The sequence below is a fragment of the Anopheles marshallii genome, chromosome X (genome assembly GCF_943734725.1).
Source record: "Anopheles marshallii chromosome X, idAnoMarsDA_429_01, whole genome shotgun sequence".
NCBI lineage: Eukaryota > Metazoa > Arthropoda > Insecta > Diptera > Culicidae > Anopheles > Anopheles marshallii.
The window spans coordinates 14491060-14510682 of NC_071325.1; the positions used below are offsets into that span (position 1 = coordinate 14491060).

A 19623-nucleotide genomic window follows, 5' to 3' on the forward strand; every position below is an offset into this window, starting at 1 on the left:
CAGAACCCTCACAACCGTAACGAGCCTTTGCTGTTTTATAGTCAACACCCACACGCAACCGTGTTGTTTTATTGTATAAATCTCTAACAGATATATGTAACTGTAAGTAAGGAAAGTTGGAATTGTGGTACCACCACAACTGTGGCAAGATAGTGGCGTTGCAGCAAAAGCATGTTGCAAGCCACTCTTTAGGATTGGTTCCGCATTTAGGATTAACTTCATATTTAGATGTACCAGCCCACCTATCCATTGCAAAGATACTTCGTATCGGAATAAACACTTCGAAAACTGGCACTAAATGACCATTCGTATTGATTTGTACCATCACCATTTTTAGGATTGATTTCGTATTTAGGATCAACTTCATGTTTGCAAGCAGCAGCTCACCGCTCCAATGTAAAGATACTTCGTATCGGAATAACCACTTCCAGCACTCACGTTCGCTGGGCATTTGCATTGATTTGTGAACAATTATTTCTCAGCTGCGTCCCAGCACCATCGCCAACAGTGCCATGCGCACGTACATGCCATATTCCGCCTGCCGGAAGTATGCCGCCCTGGGGTCACTGTCAATCTCCACGCTGATCTCGAAGACGCGCGGCAACGGATGCATTACAATCATACGGCGCTTGGCCAACGTCATTATTTGGGGCGTTAGGATCAGCTGGCCGCAACACTGCAGGAAGAAATGAAATGAAAGCGACCGTGCGAACAGTGCAACGCAGACACCGGTTACATACCATCTCGTACTCCTGCTCACTCAAAAACCGCTCGCGCTGGATGCGCGTCATGTACAGCACATCCGTATCGATGATGGCCGTCTCGAGCGTGTCGTACTGGCGCTGCGAGATGCCCTTCTTGTCGACGTACTGCTTGATGTGGCTGGGCATCTCGAGCCCTGCCGGGCAAACGTAGCGCAAGTTCACGTTGTACATCGTCAGCAGACGTGCCAGCGAATGGACGGTACGTCCATGCTTCAGATCACCCACCATCGTGATCGTGAGACCGTTCACCGTGCCGATCTCCTCGCGGATGGTGAATATGTCCAGCAGCGCCTGTGTCGGATGCTCTCCGACACCATCGCCCGCATTGATTAGCGGCTTGCGGCAGTGCTGGGCAGCGCGCTAAAATTGTTGCAACACACCGATTAGCGCACCGCTCGATCCATCAAAAACACAACCACAACGAACACTTACCGTAACCGCGCCGGGCAATGGGTGTCGCAGCACCACCACATCCGCGTACCCGGCAATCACCTGGATGCTGTCCTCGAGCGTTTCGCCCTTCACGGCCGACGAGGACGTTTCGTCGACGTGGACCACGCGACCACCGAGCCGTTGCATCGCCGCCGCAAAGCTGCAGCTCGTGCGTGTGCTCGCCTCGTAAAAGATGGACGCCATCACCTTGCCGCGCAGCAGATCGTCCAGCAGCCGCTCCTTGGCCACGCGGCCCTTCATCGTTTGCGCCAGGTGGAAGATTTCGTTCAGATGCTCCTTGGTGAACATGTCCACCGTAAGGACGTGGCGGCCGGCGAGCTGCCGCTCGCGAACCCCTCCGAGCCCGGTGCTGATGCTGATCGGTTCGAGCTTACCGATCACCGACTGGTTCCCGGTCGAGTCACACCGTATCCTCGGTGGGAGCGGCGAGGCGGGACGCAGTGCCGCCTGCTCACCGGCAAAGTGCACACCGAGCTGCTTCACGTGTGCGTTAGTACCGTCCGGTGAGAGCAGCTGGAAGAACGCTTCGTTCGTTTGCAGGTCCGGTTCGAGGTCTGCCGTCCGCAGGCCCACACCCGAGCCGGAACCGATCGAGTGGTTCAGCACATCGATCCGCTCGATGGAAGCGGCCCCAACCATCGGTGGTTTACCACCGTGCCATTCGCGCACGTTCTGACCATAGCCCGCGTTTACCAGCACCAACCCATCGACGTACGCCGTCTCGCCGCGCAGCACCACGCGATGCACGCAGCCCTTCACGCGCATGCCCGAAAACGGTGTCCAGTGGGCCTTGGAGTGCTGCGGACGGTCCGGTATGGTCCACTCCTCGCTCAGGTCGATCTCGACGTACGTGTTCGGTTGCTCCGGTAGGTTGAAGATGCGGCGCGGATTGTTATGGAACTTGTTCACCAGCTCGTCCATCGTGAGCCGCCCTTCGGTGACGGCCGTCAACAGCAGCGGCAGTATCGTCTCCAACCCGGGGAAGCCCGGCGGCGGGTGGTCCGATTCCTTCTCCTCCCGGGCATGCGGAGCGTGATCCGTTGCAAACACATCCACCACGTCCAGATTATCCCAGAGCGCCTGCTGATCCTCCGGGCTGCACAACACCGGCCGCACCTCGCCACGCCCTGCCCCGATCCGGTCGAGATCGGCCGTGGAGAGGAAGAGATGATGCGGACACACCTCGCACGTCACCTGCAGGCCACGCTCCTTTGCCGCCTTGATCAGCAGTATCTCCTCCTTGCGCGCCACGTGGCACACGTGGATCGGTCGGTCGGTGAGTGAGGCGAGCAGCAGCACCGCCGCCATCGTTTCTCGCTCCGCGTGCACACACAGCGGTGCCCGCTTGGGCCAGTTAGCGAGGTGCGCCTGCCACACGGAAATGCCATTCAGCCGCAGCGTCGTGAACGTTTCGTTCAGATAGAGCTTCAAGCCCGCCGCTTGGGACGCTAGCTCGTGCACGGTTCCGAAGTTGGTGGAGGACGCCCCAACGTACAGTGCGTAGTCACACCGTGCACCCTTCTGCGCTAACTCGGACGCTTGCTGGAACGCACCCCGATCAACTATCGCCGGTTGGGTGTTGGGCATCGCCAACACCATCGTTATCCCCCCAGCTAGTGCCGCTGCCGTACCCGTGGCGAAGGTTTCCTTATGTGGTGCTCCCGGTTCCCGCAGATGCACATGCACGTCGATAAAGCCGGGCAGCTTTACCATCAACCGGGACGACATGCAGTCGATATGCGTCTTCATAGACGGCGCACCGCCGATGCGTTGGATTGCCGCCACCAACATCTTCGCACACTTCACGTCCGTCACGAGCGGGATGGAGTAGTCCACGGCCAAGCGACGGGTCCGATAACCGTGCGTCATGAAGCAGGACACCCGACGAGCACCACCACCGCTCATCGGTGGGTTGATGACCAGATCAAACTGCTTGTTGGCCAGATATTCCGCCAAATGGCGCAACTCACTCCCAGCACCGTTACCATTGTCCTCCGCTGCTAGCGCGTCAAACGTCCACTGTACGCTCTCAACCTGCGTGGTATATAAGAAATATTGTTATTATAAGGTAATTTTAGTATTAATAATGTATTAAGCTATGTTTTTCATACAAGCATTACGTTGATATACATGACTAACTAGACATAGAAGAACTAGACTAGACACTAACTAGAACTATCGAGTCTTTTCAGAAGAGTCCTTTATATGAATCTTTATGGAGTGAGGAGTCATTCAAATCAGAAATCGACTCCTAATTCATTAATCCTTAGGGCAGTGGTGGATCAAGTCCTTGAAGGCCTGAAGCGAAATGGCAGTTGAAGCACATTTTAAGAAACTGATGACCGTAAACATGGTCCCATGGAAGTCATAAGTCTAGAATGATTCATGAACCTTTGATTATTAGCTTGGAAATAGAGATTCATATTCATGAATCTTAAACAGATTAACCTAACTCAAAACTACACTGCTCTGGCATACGAGGATATACAAGTCAATGAACGTCAGAAATTGCAGTTCAAGATCTTCGAGTGCCAGCAAGAAGAAGAAACCCCCTGTTGATGTCATTCCGTCCTGTGATGTGGTTATCAATGAGGAAGTAGTTGTTTCGGCTATTTCTAAATTAAAACTCTCGTTCTCTCCCGGTGCCGATAGTATCCCCTCCTCTGTAATTAAGAAGTGTAAGCATGTGTTTGCTCCGCTTCTGTATCGTATTTTTAAACACTCGTTCCTGTTAGATTCCTTTACTGCTATTTAGAAATCTACATGGCTGGTTCTTGTGCATTAGTAGGGAGATAGAGGAGATGCTCGTAACTATTGTGGTGTCTCCCTGCTTTGTGCTCCATTCAGGATTTTCGATTACGTTATACTTTCCTCAGTCCTTCCTTGTGTGTCTAATTACAATTCTCCTCATCAGCATGGCCTTATGCCGTAACGATCCTCCTCGTCTTTGACCTCATGTCCCTTGTCGCGTCAGTGTTTGAGAACATTTCCATTGACCATCAAGTAGGCACTGTCTACACTGACTTTAAAGCAGCATTTGACAGCATTCCGATTGATCTTTTACTTGCCAAACTAAATAAACTTGATCTCGGGAGTCCTGTACTGACCTGGTTAAGTTCCTATCTTCATGGTAGAACTTACAAAGTTAGCATTCAGGACTCCTTTTCTGACTTATTCGTCGGTTCGTCCGGCGTTCTTCAGAACAGTGTACTGAGTCCCCTGCTCTTCCTGGTGTTTGTCAATGACTATGTTAAAGAGCTTCCCTCGGGTGGTGTTCTTACGTAAGCTGATGATCTCAAAATATTCCTCCCTGTAACTTTCTGTCTTCTGATTGTCGTCTTCTTCAAAATTTCCTTGATTCCTTTTCCGCTTGGTGCTGTGCAAATTGTTTAATACTCTGTCCACAAAAATGTTACGCTATCTCGTTTGGTCGTTCTGCCAACATGTTCTTTTGGCGATATACAATTTGTAGAATCGACATAAATCGTGTTACTTCCATCAAGGATCTCGCTGTGTGGCTTGACACGAAACTAACGTTTAACGATCATTCGGAATTTATTCTTGGCAAAGCTTATCGTTTGTTGGGGCTCATTAATCGCTTTTCGTCAAATGTCCGTGATCGTTTATTTTGCGTTCATTTAGCGCAAATTCACGCGTTTTGCCACTTGTCGGTTCTATTCGAGCTACCAGTCTGCGAAAATTCACTCTCATCCTTATCGCTGTCGCTTATTCGGTCTTGAAACTCTACAATCCCACCATTCCCATTCCCACATTAGCTTCATCGATGGACTTTTGTCCAGCACTATTGATGCTCCTTTCCTTCTTTGACGTATTTCTTTAAATGCATCTTCCCATTACCTGTGTGTTAGACCTCTGAACAGACTGATTCTTTTCTCAGAGCACAAGTTGCATTTAACAACTCTTAGCACCTATTTGACTTTCATGTCCTGTTATCAATTTTTCGTACCCGTCTTCGTGATCCCTCTTCCTTATTCTTCCCTTAATGTTAGTTATTTAGTCACATTGTTCAGCCCTTAAGGCAGACTTATGTTATTATTAAATAAATTAATTAATTAATATTCTTTATGAAAAAGCAAAACAAGCTTTTTCATAAAACAACTTTTCAAACAACTTTTTGAACTCCAAAACTCAACTGTCCAAAAAATAATATTAGCTTAAAACACCTGTCGCGACGATTATAAAGAACTTAAAAAGACCAGCTTAATTACACGAACCTCTGAGATATTGACCACGATCAAAGTTGACGTGAACTTGTTAGAAGAATTCGAAGAATTAGAAGTCCCAAAATCCCATCCGGACCAATCCCCCGTACGCACGACTGACTATCCAGATACGGGTAAATAAAGTCACAGAAAGTCAGAAATAGCAGCCCTAGACCTCTTGAGCACCGTATGTGTGGAAGTGCATTGGAGGAGCCGCTAAAATGACGAGCTCTATGAGCTGTATGGCGAACTTACTGTCGTACAGCGGATTATACTCGCTCGTTAGAGGCTCCAATGGGCTGGTCACGTCAAGAGAATGACACTGGACGACCCACCCCGTAAAGTCCTTTTGTGGTCGTCCACATGGACAGGGGAAGCTTGGTAGGTCCAAACTGAGATGGAGAGATGGCGTTGATGTGTCTGCCAGGATGTCCGGAATAATGGATTCGCTGATGAAGGCGCTCGACCTTGAGCGGTTTAGAGGACTCCTGCAGCAGACCAAGACCGCGAAGCAGTTGTAGTGCCGGATAAGTAAATAAGTAAAACCTCTTGATGTTGTCTGTCAGGACTGTATATTCGACTACGAGTAAATAAAGTCACAGAAAGCCAGATATGACAGGCCTAGACGACCTCTTGAGGTTGTTATGCCGGTAAAGAAGAAGAGACTAACACTGGGTGTCTCCTCCTAAAATGAAGACCTCGCTAAATGGTACAATGAGCTCACCATCGTCCAATGACATCATTAGAATAACGTCATTAGACATATCAAGTCACGTCATTAGAATAACACCGTACATTCGAAACAGATTTTTCACGAGATCCTCTTGGACAAAGGAGGTGTAGAAGATCGAAAACGAGTAGTAGACTCTCCAGATCTTTGGCAGATGACAGCACTCGACTATGAGGGATTGAACGGAATTCTGCAGCATACGGGTAGCGCCTGATAAGTCAGTAAGTAGAGAACAACTGTAATACAACACAAACAGCACGTGACAGTCGTAACTTTCCACAGAGTTGTGGCCAAACCTGTTTGCTCCCATAATTAACGACCCTCTTTTAAAAGGTTCAATACCGCAAAAAGGTCTCTCAAACGGTTCGCTACACGGGGCTTCTAATTAAGTAGCGGCAAAACAAGAAAAGATGTACGGAAACCCTTCTCCGGATGCCTTTTTCAACCGGGTCGTATAGTTGATATTAGCCCTGCGTACCGTCTTCACATTCCCATAGCTTGTTTCAGTGTTCCCGGTATTAAAGGTTCGCACCCAAGAACAAACGCGGCAGTGTGCGCGGTTCTCGAACCACGTACCCGTGGCATCGTGACCAGTTGTCTAATCCCGTGAATCAATTTTCTTAAGTGCCGCATGCGGAACTGGCCCCGCTGGACAAGCGGGGACACTCACCGCTTATCGAGCCGTGCAATCGCACCCGAACAATCTTCTTCATTGACAATGTTTGAGTTGCGGGTGATGGGTCTCCCCGTCAGCGGACCACCCGCTTCCCAGCTTTTCGGGGCCCGAACCGCATTGACGTTGCGGTTCAATCACCGTAATTAAATTGGCAGTACCGATGCGGAAAAACACATTTCGGCGTGGACCAGAGCGTGTGCATATAGCGCAAGCGTGTGTCTGTGGACGGTGCGCGCATACAGAACCGTCGACACCGGCGGCAATCGTCCACGGTGTTGGCCCCTGGGGGATGTGGCCCGGTCACTGAGCTACGTCAGATTCTCCCGAACAGGCAGATGGAAGCCGATGGTAGCAAAGTACGGGAAAGAGACCGAGCAACACCCCGTACACTCCGGGTGCGTTGAGGCATTGAAAATAAAAGTGACTGCGATTGCGAGGTCGCCGATGGTCGGCCGGAAAGGCGCGGGTGGGTACTCGAGTGGGTGCTATCTGCCCCGGTCGATAAGGAGACAAACAAATTTCTCTCATGCTCTTATGCGTACGCAGACTCACAAACCATCAGGCACGCTCACCAACCCAGGGCTGGTTGAGGTTTGCTGGCGCTGATAAGCGCAAGCGTTCCTGCGCGTCTACCTGCCGGCGGTCAGGCGGACAGGAAGAGGCACGCATCCGATCAGACTACGGGGTACGGTCACCACGTATTCAGAACCGAGCCCTTCAGTTTTACCTTGGACTCTCGCGTGTGCTGTAGTGCATAGTGTGCCCCGTGTGAGCCAGCGCGTACGTTCGCCTCTAGAGGCTGCCGCTGCGTTCTACCGAACATCCGTTCGTATTCTGACGACTCGCGCGTTGTCACTGAGGCGCTTCTTATCGTACCTCGCTGCAGTTTCTTCCGGTCGCGCGTGCGTCTTGCCGGGTTTTGCCAGAACCAGCGCCTTGCCAACTATCACCGAGCACCTCACCAGTTTTCCTCCCCACATCTCGTCCCCACCCTACCCGCCACAGAAAAAAAAACGCTCCTTGTTTTACCATGTGGTAACCGACAAAGATCACCTTTCTCTCTCACTCTTCCATCGCGTGCCCACGGTCCACACCGTAGCTCCTTGGCAGTGCAGCATGGGCCGCTCGCAGTCGAAGGAGCAACCGGGCAGCAATAATCCGTTCGAGGCGGAAATTGCCCGGAAGCAGCGCCGCGAGCAGACGGTCCGGGAGCTGACCCAGGAGCGGCGGGAGCAGGAACGGCGTGCCCTTAAGGCGCGCCAGCGCGCCGAAAAGGAGGCGAAAAAGCAGCAGAAAAAGAAGAAAAAATCCACACGGAAGAGTGGTGGTGCGGGCGGGAAGAAGCAACGGAAGTCGAAGTTGGACGAGCTGCGCGACACGGAACCGCCACCGATCGTGCGCAAGTCCAAGGCCAAGCTCGAGGAAAGTGATTATGATTCGGAGGCGAAGCGCCGAATGCAGCACCAGCTCGCATTCAACAGTGATATCTTCGTGCTCAACCAGCTAGTGCTCGGCGTACAGTTCTACGGTAACTTTGAAAGGTAAATCACCCCACTAATAGACAACCATCGATTGACAGTATAACAACCAAAGGCAGCTACAATCGGGCCAAATCTTACGCTTTTCTTCCGAGGAACTGCTCTTCTGGCAACCAAACACTAGCAACCAACCAAACCCTTACCACCTTTCAACCACCGAGTGCCCGTGCTTGATCCAGCCAATATCCGGCTGTGGTTTGATTGCACTGCCAACACGTCGGTTTTGCACCGCTGTGGTCATCTACGGCACTACGTCTCCGTGTGCGTATCGAGTTCATCTCGTGTAGGTACCGTACGCTTATCTCGTGGAAATGGCATTGCATACGCGTCAAGAATGCGCAGCAGAAGCAGCGACAAAACATTCCATTCCAAAATTCGCCACCCACCCAACGTTCGTCCAAGCACCCAGCGACTCACGACGAAGGTCGCATGCGTTGGACGAATCGTCTCCCCAGGTCCAAACAAGTCGCGACCATCGCCAACCAATTACCAAAATTTCGTTGGGAATCGTCAGATCTCGCTCGCTTTCCATTCGGCTGGTAGCGATGTTGATAAGCAACCGTTCTTCGGACCATCAGCAGCACACTGCTGCTACCCAAACGGTCACATCAATTCTGAACCCGACGCTCGAACCTCGTTCGTCCAATGTGCGGACGAAGGTGTATTGCGTGTTGGATATTTTTTTTTCCTTTCTTCTTGCCCAGCAGACGAACTCTGCTTACGCCGAATGCCTCACCAGTGAGATGATTGCTTTGATGTCACCACCGTTTGGGTCACTTATTCTAATTGATAACAGTGGAAATAGCGACGAGTTGCTGCTGCTGGACGATATCGCACAGTTAGTACACGACACGACACTCTGGATGTTGAGATGTAGGCGAGGGTTAGTTGGCCTTCTAAAGGACCTCTTGAAGCAGTAAGATCTCAGCGAGAATTAAAAAAAACAACCATTATCCGTATAGGTGCACCTAGAAGCAAACAGAACACTTCAACAGATAGGACGATTGGGTCCAATTTGACACTGTACCGCGTCAAAGTAATCCCCCAAAGGGTAATCCCTGGGAGATAGTTGACAGATAGTGCAGGTAATTGTAGCACTCCGATCGTTCGATTGTTCGTTACAAATTGAACATTATCGAGTTGGACATACTTTTCAAGAGATCGTGCCGTGCAACATGTTTGACCTGATAAGAAGGCTAGCCGGGGGCTCAAACACATGTTTCCTTTCTGCGAAGCGAAGGATTCGCGTTCGGCCGAACGCGTTGACCAGGTCATGAATTCGTGCCGGGATTTCCGGGCCCATTTCGCGAACGGTGAATGAATTGTTCGCCATGTTCGCTACGCTGTACCGAATCAGGCACCATGTTCTGACTCATACGGCACCTGTCAGCATCGGCAAAACATCACGGTACGGCGTGCCGTCTCATAAATCATTCTACGCATCACGCATTACTGACAGCTCCGAATGTTCAACAAACTGTTCGCCGTGCCGCCTATTTGCCGAGGTGCTCCGTTGAAGAACCGCAATCGGGCGGGATACTGAGTGCCCGGTGGAGGTAGTACTTACGAAAGCCGATACACGAAACAGCGCACGTTACAATGTAATGGATGTGGTTTTGATTGGAACTGGTCGACTGTTTGACGCTTTGGCACACGACAATATAGCTACAGCCGCGATGCCTCCGTAAGGTTCCAGGTTTATCGCCCATCAAAGATCAGATGTCGTGATGTCATGCGGACACTCAATGTCGTGCGCTCATGCTGTTACGCAGAGTAATCGGTTCAGTTGCAATATGTTCCCGGCGGGTCTAGAATCCGGGGAGTTACAAATGTATCCTGTTCTTACACATAAACAAAGGGGTCTTCCCCCTTCTTCATTAAAAAGAAAAAGACACTTTAATGCCTCGCAATAATGCCCATTTGCAAGGTTGGATGGTGATAGCGGGCTGGAGCGGAGCTGCAGTTTCATTGAACAATGTTCCGCATTTTGATACAAGGCTAAAAATACGCCATTGAGAAAGATTCGTCATATTCGTCATCAGAGTCAACACTTTAGACATGTGCCCTCAGCAAGATTGCAATAGGTTTCGTGCGATCTACCCGCTGTTCGGCGCTAGGGCAGTGGGAACCATGCCGCTAGAACAACGACCATGTGGAATGTGAGAACTGAGTGCAGAGATAACGTTGCCCAGCGTCAGGCCCAGGCCTTACTGGCGCCGGCAAATGCGACATTTTGGTTATCTTTTGCTCAAGAATGACGTTTGACCGACATCCGATTGCAGCACGTTCTAAAGGTTTGGCGATGAGCAGCGCCTATACAGCGCCGTGTATGCAAACGATTCTCACCGGCAAAATAACAAATCACCGATTACACACATCAAATCGAACCGTCTCGAGTAATTAGCACCACGGTCCGAGTGATTGATTGAGCCCCCGCGCACTGATCGAACGGTGACTGATTGCGAGGCGCGTTATCGGCGGAGTGCATCGCCGTGTACCCGTCGCCCGTCTGCCGAACGGTCCAGCGCATTTGGAACATATTTATTACGTCATTGTGGCAGTGATTCGCGTTCAATTAGCTGTAATAAAGATCTGAATCACAACCGGCCAGTTCTCACGACCATTTCTGTGAAATCTTCTCTTCCAGGGAAATGTGGGAAGCGGTCGAGCGTAATCGTAACGAGGAAAACCGGCGCAACGGCAAGACGTCACGCCACTGCAAAACAGTCATCCTGCCCGATCGTCTGCTGGAAGCAGTGGATATGCGTGTTAAATTCTATGCAAAGTAAGTGCTTCCATTGAGATCTCATGCATCTCGCACCGTCGCATATCTTACACCTTTGATTTCTTACCTACCTCCGGGAAAACAGACACGGGCCATACAAAAACCGGCTGCTGCCTTTGCATACGCAGACCTGCTACGTCGTGCATGACAACATCGAAATCACGAACCCCGGTGATAGTTCGGTCTATAGCATTCTTACCGATGCACCTATCTACAAGCTAGAAATCGAAGATTCACTCGACGACAAGCTGAAGCAGGCGGTTGATGGCGCTGTACGAAAACGGCGCAGTAACTGCCATCACGGTTACATCAAGCTGAAAAGTGTTGAGTTTATCAAACCGAACAATCCAACGCTGGACAGGATGACGGCAGCACAGCGCCTAATGTCCTACGGCACCGAACCAGGCCCGAGCGGGCTCAGGCAGAAGATCGGCACCGCAAACGGCATGTCGAAGGTGAACAGTCTCAGTGAAAGTGATACTCTCGAGGAGGAGGACGATGACGACGACGATGAGGATGATGATAACGATGACGAGGAGGAGGACAATGTACGGGGAGGGAATCGGTTTACCAAGCTCAAGTATCGGGACAGCATCATGGTGAAGTACCCGAAGGTAGGGAACGGCGTGTACGGCAAGAAGCAATCAGAGCTACTACTCGCAAATGCTGGAGTTCCGTCGACCTCGACCAGTTCCACATCTCCGCCCAGCAGTGAGTACGATTATGCGTACATTACTGCGATCAACACACATCAACCGTTGAGTGTGATGCGATCGGCCGGTGGTGATGAAGCACCAGTCAGCACGACCGTCCTACCCGACTACTGTATCACAACGATCAGCTGCCCGATAGAGGTGAACGAAGGTTACTACAGTGACGACGAGTCGGAAGGCACGGACAAGCTGAGCACAATGTACCTAGTCAAGGCAAACGGTACCGGTGGGACCGGTGGGCAGGGTGGCTCGAGAGGGAAGATGAACCACCTGCACCATCATCCCCACCATAGCAATCCGGAATATACAACCGAGCGGAGACAATATCTCAACTCCAAGGGTTTCCTCGCGTACTTCGTCAACCTGTTCCAGGACACGCTTGCCGCCGAACTGGACATCCCGGCCGAGGATCTGCGTACCGCTACCTGGAAGGGTGCCGTCGTGTACAGCGGCCAGTGGGAAATCATACCCGCCATCCTGTGCCCGTGGCCACGCGAAGCCATCGAATGGGTGCACCGGAAGCGCGACGTCAAGATCAATCCCTTGACGCGCCAGAAGTTCCAATGGCCAACGCAGCCAATGATCCAGAAGGTGAAATCGTTCGGCTGCCACGTCATACCGATCGGGTACGCACCGAAACAGGGCCAGAACCGGTACCGCCAGCTCGAGTGGAAGATCGTCTTTCCCGAGGCGGAACGCTACCTGGAAAGCTGTCTCACCGGTACGCAGATCAAAATCTACATGATCACGGTGCTGCTGCTGAAAACGTTCGTCGAACCTAACCTGACGCCCGGCATGAGCATGTTCGGCATGGAACACCTCCGGGCGCATCTGTTCTGGCAGTGCGAAACGAACTACGCCGCCTGGCCGGAAGATTACCTCGGCGAGGCACTGTTACGCTTTCTGAACGCACTGCTCGATCGCATCAAGACGCACACGCTGCCCGACTACTTTCTGCCGAGCCGGAACCTCTTTGAAAACGTGCCGGAACGGGTACTGGTGGAGCTGCACAAGCGTATCTTTCGCATCACAGAGAACCCGGTGATGCATATGCTGATTGCGCTGCGCAATCTAAAGCTACCGAGCGCCCGGTTAACGTTCTATCCGAAGATACGTATCAAGCGGCTCTACTCGTACCTGGTGATCGACAACCCGCTCAAGATCGTCAACCCGATGCTGCGCGATGAGGATGAGAACCTAGCGGCGGAGGACTCGGACGAGAACGAGGCAAACGAACGTGAGATTGCCGTCGGTTCGATGGCATACTACAATCAGCAGGAGGTGGAGTCGCGTCGAAAACGGACCCGCATCGTGCGCTTCCTGGTGGCGGAACAGCTCAAGAAGGAACTGGCGGTGCAACCGGAGCGTCGCCAGTCGGTAGAATCGATCGATTTGACGGTAAGTAGGGGAAAGCTGGAAGCATTATAAATAGGGTACACCACCTGTCACTTTCCATCCACGCAGCTAGGAGATCGTTGATTCGAGTAGTTTGTCTTCAACTTTCAGTTTCTACCGCTCAAACACATGGAAAACCTGCGCCGACAGCTAATCTACGGTCTGTTCGTGGAGCATTTCATAGAGATGGCTCGGGTGTCCTGTGGCTTTCGCACCCTCAACCAGGCGTTGATATATCTGCGCCAGGCGGAGCGACTCTGCAACCTACTCGCCGATGACGAGGGCATTGAGGAGGCCCGCCAGTACCTTAACCAGATATACGGCTTACGCCAGGACCTGGCAAAGGCTAACGCGAAGGGTGCGGATCGGCCGGCACTGCCGAAGCGCACCAGCACCAGCGAGCAGCGTCCGGTCGTTGGCCGAAAAGTTTCGATAACCCGTCGCAGCAGCAAACGGACCACCTACACCAACGTTCGCCAACCGTCTACAAAACGTCAACAGCAGCAGCAGCAACCACGCTTCTTCTCACCCGACAACGAAGACGACGACGACGAGGAGGAATGGGAAGATATCGAGCGGAAGGAGGTCGAAATGGGCGGAGGACGGGGCCAACGGCGAACATCCCGACCACATTCGTCACAACCTGCTGGCGGGTTAAGGCGAATACCGTCCCAGCAGCAACACCAGCAGCAGCAGCAAATTAGTGTTCAGATTCACGCACCAAAGTCACCGGCCGGCCCACGGAGATCCAATGGACCGCGTCGCTCGTCCGACGACATTGACGACATCTCTCAGCTACTAGGGAACGTTACGGTCGCACCGAGACAGGGTTACCGATAGTTACCAGCAGATATAAAGAGAATTAGACAAAGTGAGAAAGCAAGATGTAGAGAGTGTGTGTGTGAGAAAGAGAAAGAAAAGGAGATGGAGAGAGAGAAAGATAGTTGGATGGAGAACAAATTAGGACGCGTTCGAGGTTAGGAAAAAAAAAACCCTTTCTGTGATAAAATGGTACCGGGATCTGTGACAGGGGCCGCTGATGCCTAAATGCTGGGATGTTGCAGACAACAGCTGCTTCGGTGAACTTATTGTAAAACCACTACAATGTAATACGGAAAGATACTACTATAAACGACCTCTAAAATACTTCCAAAACACGCTTAATTCGATACGGTTTTAGCATTATGTGTTAAGCAACAACATGCCATTTGTAAAAAGTGTCCATCTTGTGATTTACCTTCATTTGGCTGAAATAATAACGAAAGCAACTCACCTCAACGCCGTGTTCGTTGTAAAAATCACCGGTGCCCATTGACGCATACAGTTTGTAGCCCATCTTCTCCAGGATACGGATCGAGGGTAAGAGTTCCATTTTGTGCTGTGTGTGGAAAAAAGTAGCATTTAGACAACAATTTGTTAGTGAAGCCACCGTTTCCACTTTCCTACCTTGTAACTTCCAATACTGAGCAGTATAGACTTCTTCGGTATCTGGAATCCGGTCGACATCATAGCCTTAAGATAGGCTTCAAAGCGATTCTCACCAAAACAGGCAACCTCACCGGTTGATGCCATTTCCACGCCCAACATCACGTCGGCACCAGCCAGTCGGGAGAAGCTAAACTGTGGCACCTTCACACCGACCAACCCGCGACCATACATGACCTCCACGGGCTCAATGTCCGTATGTCCCACGATGACCCGCGTAGCGAGTGCCACAAAATCGAAATCAAGCGTCTTGGAAACGAACGGAAACGAGCGCGACACACGTACATTGCACTCGATCACCTTCAGCTCATTATTTTTCGCGATCAGCTGCATGTTGAACGGTCCCGACACATCCAGCAGGTCGGCAATGTCGCGGGCTATCTCCTTGATGCGCTCCAGCGTCTCCCGGTTGATGTCTTGCGGTGGTGTGACGAGTGTCGCATCGCCCGAATGTACACCGGCGTTCTCCACGTGTTCCGACACGGCCATGCACAGAATCACACCGTCCGCTGCCACTGCATCCACATCGATTTCCTTTGCCTCGACCAAAAACTTTGAGATCACCACCGGATGTTCTTTGCTGACGTCCGACGCGTGCTTCAGGTACGTCTTTAGGTCCTGATTCGAATAGGCAACGTTCATAGCGGCTCCGGACAGCACATAGGAAGGGCGTACCAGGCACGGATAGCCGACCTCCTCACAAAACTCGATTGCCGATTCCAGATTCGTCAATTCCTTCCAGCGTGGCTGCAAAATCCCCTTACGGTCCAGCTTGCGCGAAAACTTGAACCGATTCTCGGCACTATCGACCGATTCGGGTGACGTACCTAAAATGCGTGCCTGCTGCCGATGCAGATCCATCGCGATGTTGTTCGGTAGCTGACCACCCATCGAAAGAATTATCCCCGTTGGCTGCTCCGCATCGTAGATATCCATCACAACCTCGAACGAAATTTCCTCGAAATACAGTCGATCGCACATATCGTAGTCGGTGCTGACCGTTTCCGGATTGTAGTTTACCATGATGGTTTTATGGTTTAACCGGCGCAGCTCCTTTAAACACCCGACGGCACACCAATCGAACTCGACCGAGCTGCCGATACGATACACACCCGAACCGATCACCATCGTGTACTGGCCCGGAAAATCAACATCGTTTTCGATGGCACTGTACGTCAGGTAGAGATAGTTGGTCGATGCAGGCCACTCGCCCGCCACTGTATCGATCTGCTTCACGAACGGCACTACGCCCAGTTCCTTGCGCTGCATCCGTACCGCCAGCTCGGTACTTTTAACGCACTGCGCAATCATGCGATCGGAAAAGCCAAGTCGCTTTGCTTCACGTAACATTGCTGCCTCCGGTACGCAGCCGTGCTCGAGCGCCTCCAGCTGATCGGTAAAGTCAATGATGCCCTTCAGCTTGCGCAAGAACCAACGGTCAATCTTGGTCAGTTCGTAAATCTGTTCCACCGTGTAGCCGTCCTTCAGGGCAGCAGCCAACACGAACATACGCTTATCAGTTGGTTGTTCCAGCTCCTGCTCGTTCACTGGCTTCAGGTAAGGATCAAACCCGTTCACGCTGTCCACCATCCGCAGCGCCTTCTGGAACGCTTCCTCGAACGTACGCCCAATCGCCATCACCTCGCCGACACTCTTCATCGAGCTGCCAATGTTCTTGCTAACGCGTGCAAATTTCGCCAAATCCCAGCGCGGCATCTTCACCACGCAGTAATCGAGGCTCGGCTCGAAGCACGCCGTCGTCACACCCGTCACCGAGTTGCGGATGTCCGGCAGCGGTATGGCCAGTGCCAGCTTTGCCGCCACGTACGCCAACGGATATCCGGTGGCCTTGCTGGCCAACGCAGAGCTTCGCGATAAACGTGCATTCACCTCGATGATGAAGTACTCCTCCGATTCCGGGTTCAACGCGTACTGGATGTTACACTCACCCACGACCCCAAAGTGTCGTATGACGCGAATTGCCGTGGAGCGCAATAAGTTGTACTCGCGGTTCGACAATGTCTGGGACGGTGCCACCACGATACTCTCGCCCGTGTGTATACCAAGCGGATCGACATTCTCCATGTTGCACACGGTGATACAGTTATCGTACGCATCGCGCACCACCTCGTACTCCACCTCCTTCCAACCCTTGAGTGACTTGTCGATGATGAGCTGATTGGAGTGGGCCAACGCCTGGTTTGCTAGCGCCCTCAGTTCGTCAGCGTTGCTCGCAAAACCCGAACCAAGCCCACCGAGCGAAAATGCGGCCCGCGCCATGACTGGATATCCGATCATATCGGCCGCATCAAGTGCCTCCTGTATCGACACTACTGCTGCAGACGGTGCCACCTTTTCGCCAATCTCAGCCACCCGCTCGGCGAACAGCTTTCGGTCCTCGGTTTCAATGATCGAACTGATCGGTGTGCCCATGATCTTTACACCGTAGCGACTAAACAATCCGGCACGTTCCATCTCAACGCCAACGTTAAGGGCGGTCTGGCCTCCAAACGTTAGCAGTACGCCGCCGGGCCGTTCCGCCTTAATTACCTTCTCGACGTAGTAGCGGGTTAACGGCAGAAAGTACACCTTATCCGCCAGACCCTTGGATGTCTGCACCGTTGCAATGTTCGGGTTTATCAGTACCGTCTGGATACGTTCCTCCTTCAACGCTTTGATCGCCTGCGATCCGGAGTAATCAAACTCTCCTGCCTGGCCAATCGACAGTCCTCCCGAACCCAAAATTAACACCTTCTTCGGACGCTCCAAATCGATCGGTGCCGGTGGTACATACTGCAGTCGTTCGTTTAAACGATCCTTTACCGACACGTGCAGCTTCTTCGGATCACGCTTGTACTCATCCACCACCTCTAGAAATACATCGAACAGCACCTCCAAATCGGTCGGTCCAGCCGTATGTTCCGGGTGGAACTGGACGCTAAAGTACGGTTTGCTCTTGTGCACAATACCTTCGTTTGTGCCATCGTTCAGATTCGTAAACAGCTCTTCCCATCCCACCGGCATCTGATTGGAATCAACCGCAAAGCCATGATTCTGCGACGTCATATAGCAGCGTCTGGTACCAAGGTGCATACAGGGCAAATTATGGCCCCGATTACCGTACCGCATCTTAAACGTACGACACCCAGCCGCCGTCGATAGAATCTGATGACCGAGGCAGATGCCAAAAATGGGCTTGGCCGTCGTCATGGCAAGCAGACCACGCAGATTTTCCACCACCTCGCGGCACATCTCCGGATCACCTGGTCCGTTCGACAGAAACAACCCATCGTACTCGGCCGGGTTCGGTCGTGCATTCCACGGTACCACGTCTAACCGTGCACCACGGCTAACAAAGCAACGCACCTGATTCAGCTTCAGCCCGCAATCGATAGCCAAAATTCTCGGCGAACCAGATTCATTGTAGGTGCGTGGCTGTGCCAGTGATACCTCCGCCACCAGGTTTCGTAGATTTTGATTACTAAAGTTGAGTCCGGCAATTGACAAGACACGTGATTGAACAATCTTGCCTACAACAAAAAGGGTTTTTTGTTAAAAAATCATGAAGGTTTTACCGAGTAGAATAAAACGAAAATCACAATCATACCTAAAATAGTGCCATTCTCACGTATCTTTTTCGTCAGTGCGCGCGTATCCACACCACTAATGCCAGGAACGCCATGCTTCGCCATCCAGTTGGAGAGCGTGAGTTTACTGCGCCAATGGGACGGTTCGTCACATATTTCGCTCACCACCAGTCCGGATGTCCAGATACGATTGTTTGACTCGAAGTGCCGCATTAGACCGCACTCGTCCAGATCGGCGTCCGGTATACCGTAGTTGCCAATCAAAGGGTACGTTAGCACCAGTATCTGGCCGTGATACGAAGGGTCGGTCATTGACTCCGGGTAGCCTACCATGCCCGTCTGAAAAACGACCTCACCATCTACGCTAGCATTCGCGCCGAACCGGTGCCCGGGCATGATTGTCCCATCCTCCAGCACAAGGTAAGCCGTTGGTGGTCTATATTCACTTATCTCCTGCATCGTTTCCTCACTCGGTACAACAGCTGTAGCTTCCTCATTCGGCAGCATGGTTATCTCTGCAAACGGATGATACCATTTGTTTAATTTTCGTACAGACAATATCGAACCGTTACAATTTTCCACAACAATTTACTACATATACCATATCGCGATATCGATTACGTTACAGTGTCACAAATATCTTTGCTTTGATAAAAGAGGATGAATAAACAAAATTCTTACAGCTACTTCAACAGAACGCTTTTCTGGCACGGCCTACAGCAAAACGTGCAGTGCACCAACTAACCTCAACATTTGCAGGTCACCAGCCAGATGTGCGTCGGGACTACAACCCGAAAATAATTTCTGGCAAAAGAAAAAGGACAAAACATCCATCATCATAGCCCAAACTGCACTAGAGCTGTTCAAAACTAGAATTTCAAACAGGTTTTTATCGTTCTGTGTATGCCGTGCGTATGGTTGTGTGATACGTTTAAAGCATGATGTTTATGTGCTATGATGTTCTATCCTAGAACGAGGTCACATATCTCACACCATTCCATTTCCCCCAAATTTGCTTTATGATTTGTCGTCTTTTTTTCACAAACACGCACGCATGCTTGATTTGTCAAGCTGTTGTGGCTATATTTTCACACATACAAACGCAAAATTAAATTATTAGTTTATGCCGATTGGTTAGCCCAAATTAACAAATGTTGTGTTCTACTTGACACACAAACTTCAGACCATCTTGTATCGATCTATACATTGACAATGTAGCTTACAATCTAAAACAGTACAAAATCGGTAGTATTCAGATTGAACCTGTTCGAAAA

At 51.2% G+C, this 19623-nt stretch overlaps 2 protein-coding genes across 2 annotated transcripts; one reads left to right on the plus strand and one right to left on the minus strand.

Moving 5' to 3' along the window:
- Window positions 1–478: 478 nt before the first annotated feature.
- Window positions 479–18862, minus strand: LOC128713626 (CAD protein). Its single transcript, XM_053808491.1, has 6 exons — window positions 18370–18862; window positions 14724–18292; window positions 14551–14655; window positions 1197–3251; window positions 741–1124; window positions 479–676 (listed from the first exon to the last, which is right to left on the minus strand). Exons 1-6 carry the CDS (start codon window positions 18854–18856, stop codon window positions 479–481), a joined length of 6798 nt encoding a protein of 2265 aa, XP_053664466.1. The 5' UTR covers window positions 18857–18862.
- LOC128713637 (uncharacterized) lies at window positions 7963–14117 on the plus strand. Its single transcript, XM_053808502.1, has 4 exons — window positions 7963–8387; window positions 11032–11169; window positions 11255–13280; window positions 13371–14117. The coding sequence occupies exons 1-4, from the start codon at window positions 7963–7965 to the stop codon at window positions 14115–14117; spliced, it is 3336 nt and encodes a 1111-aa protein (XP_053664477.1).
- Window positions 18863–19623: the final 761 nt, after the last annotated feature.

Bases quoted from the DNA above. Each gene is read 5' to 3' on its own strand.
- LOC128713637 (XM_053808502.1), top strand. From the start codon at position 7,963: ATGGGCCGCTCGCAGTCGAAGGAGCAACCGGGCAGCAATAATCCGTTC. The intron at 11,170-11,254 runs GTAAGTGCTTCC...CCGGGAAAACAG, and splicing joins CGTGTTAAATTCTATGCAAA to ACACGGGCCATACAAAAACC. The intron at 13,281-13,370 runs GTAAGTAGGGGA...TGATTCGAGTAG, and splicing joins TAGAATCGATCGATTTGACG to TTTGTCTTCAACTTTCAGTT.
- LOC128713626 (XM_053808491.1), bottom strand. From the start codon at position 18,856: ATGCTGCCGAATGAGGAAGCTACAGCTGTTGTACCGAGTGAGGAAACG. The intron at 3,252-14,550 runs GTGAGTTGCTTT...TATACCACGCAG, and splicing joins ACAACGAACACGGCGTTGAG to GTTGAGAGCGTACAGTGGAC. The intron at 1,125-1,196 runs GTAAGTGTTCGT...CAACAATTTTAG, and splicing joins CATTGCCCGGCGCGGTTACG to CGCGCTGCCCAGCACTGCCG.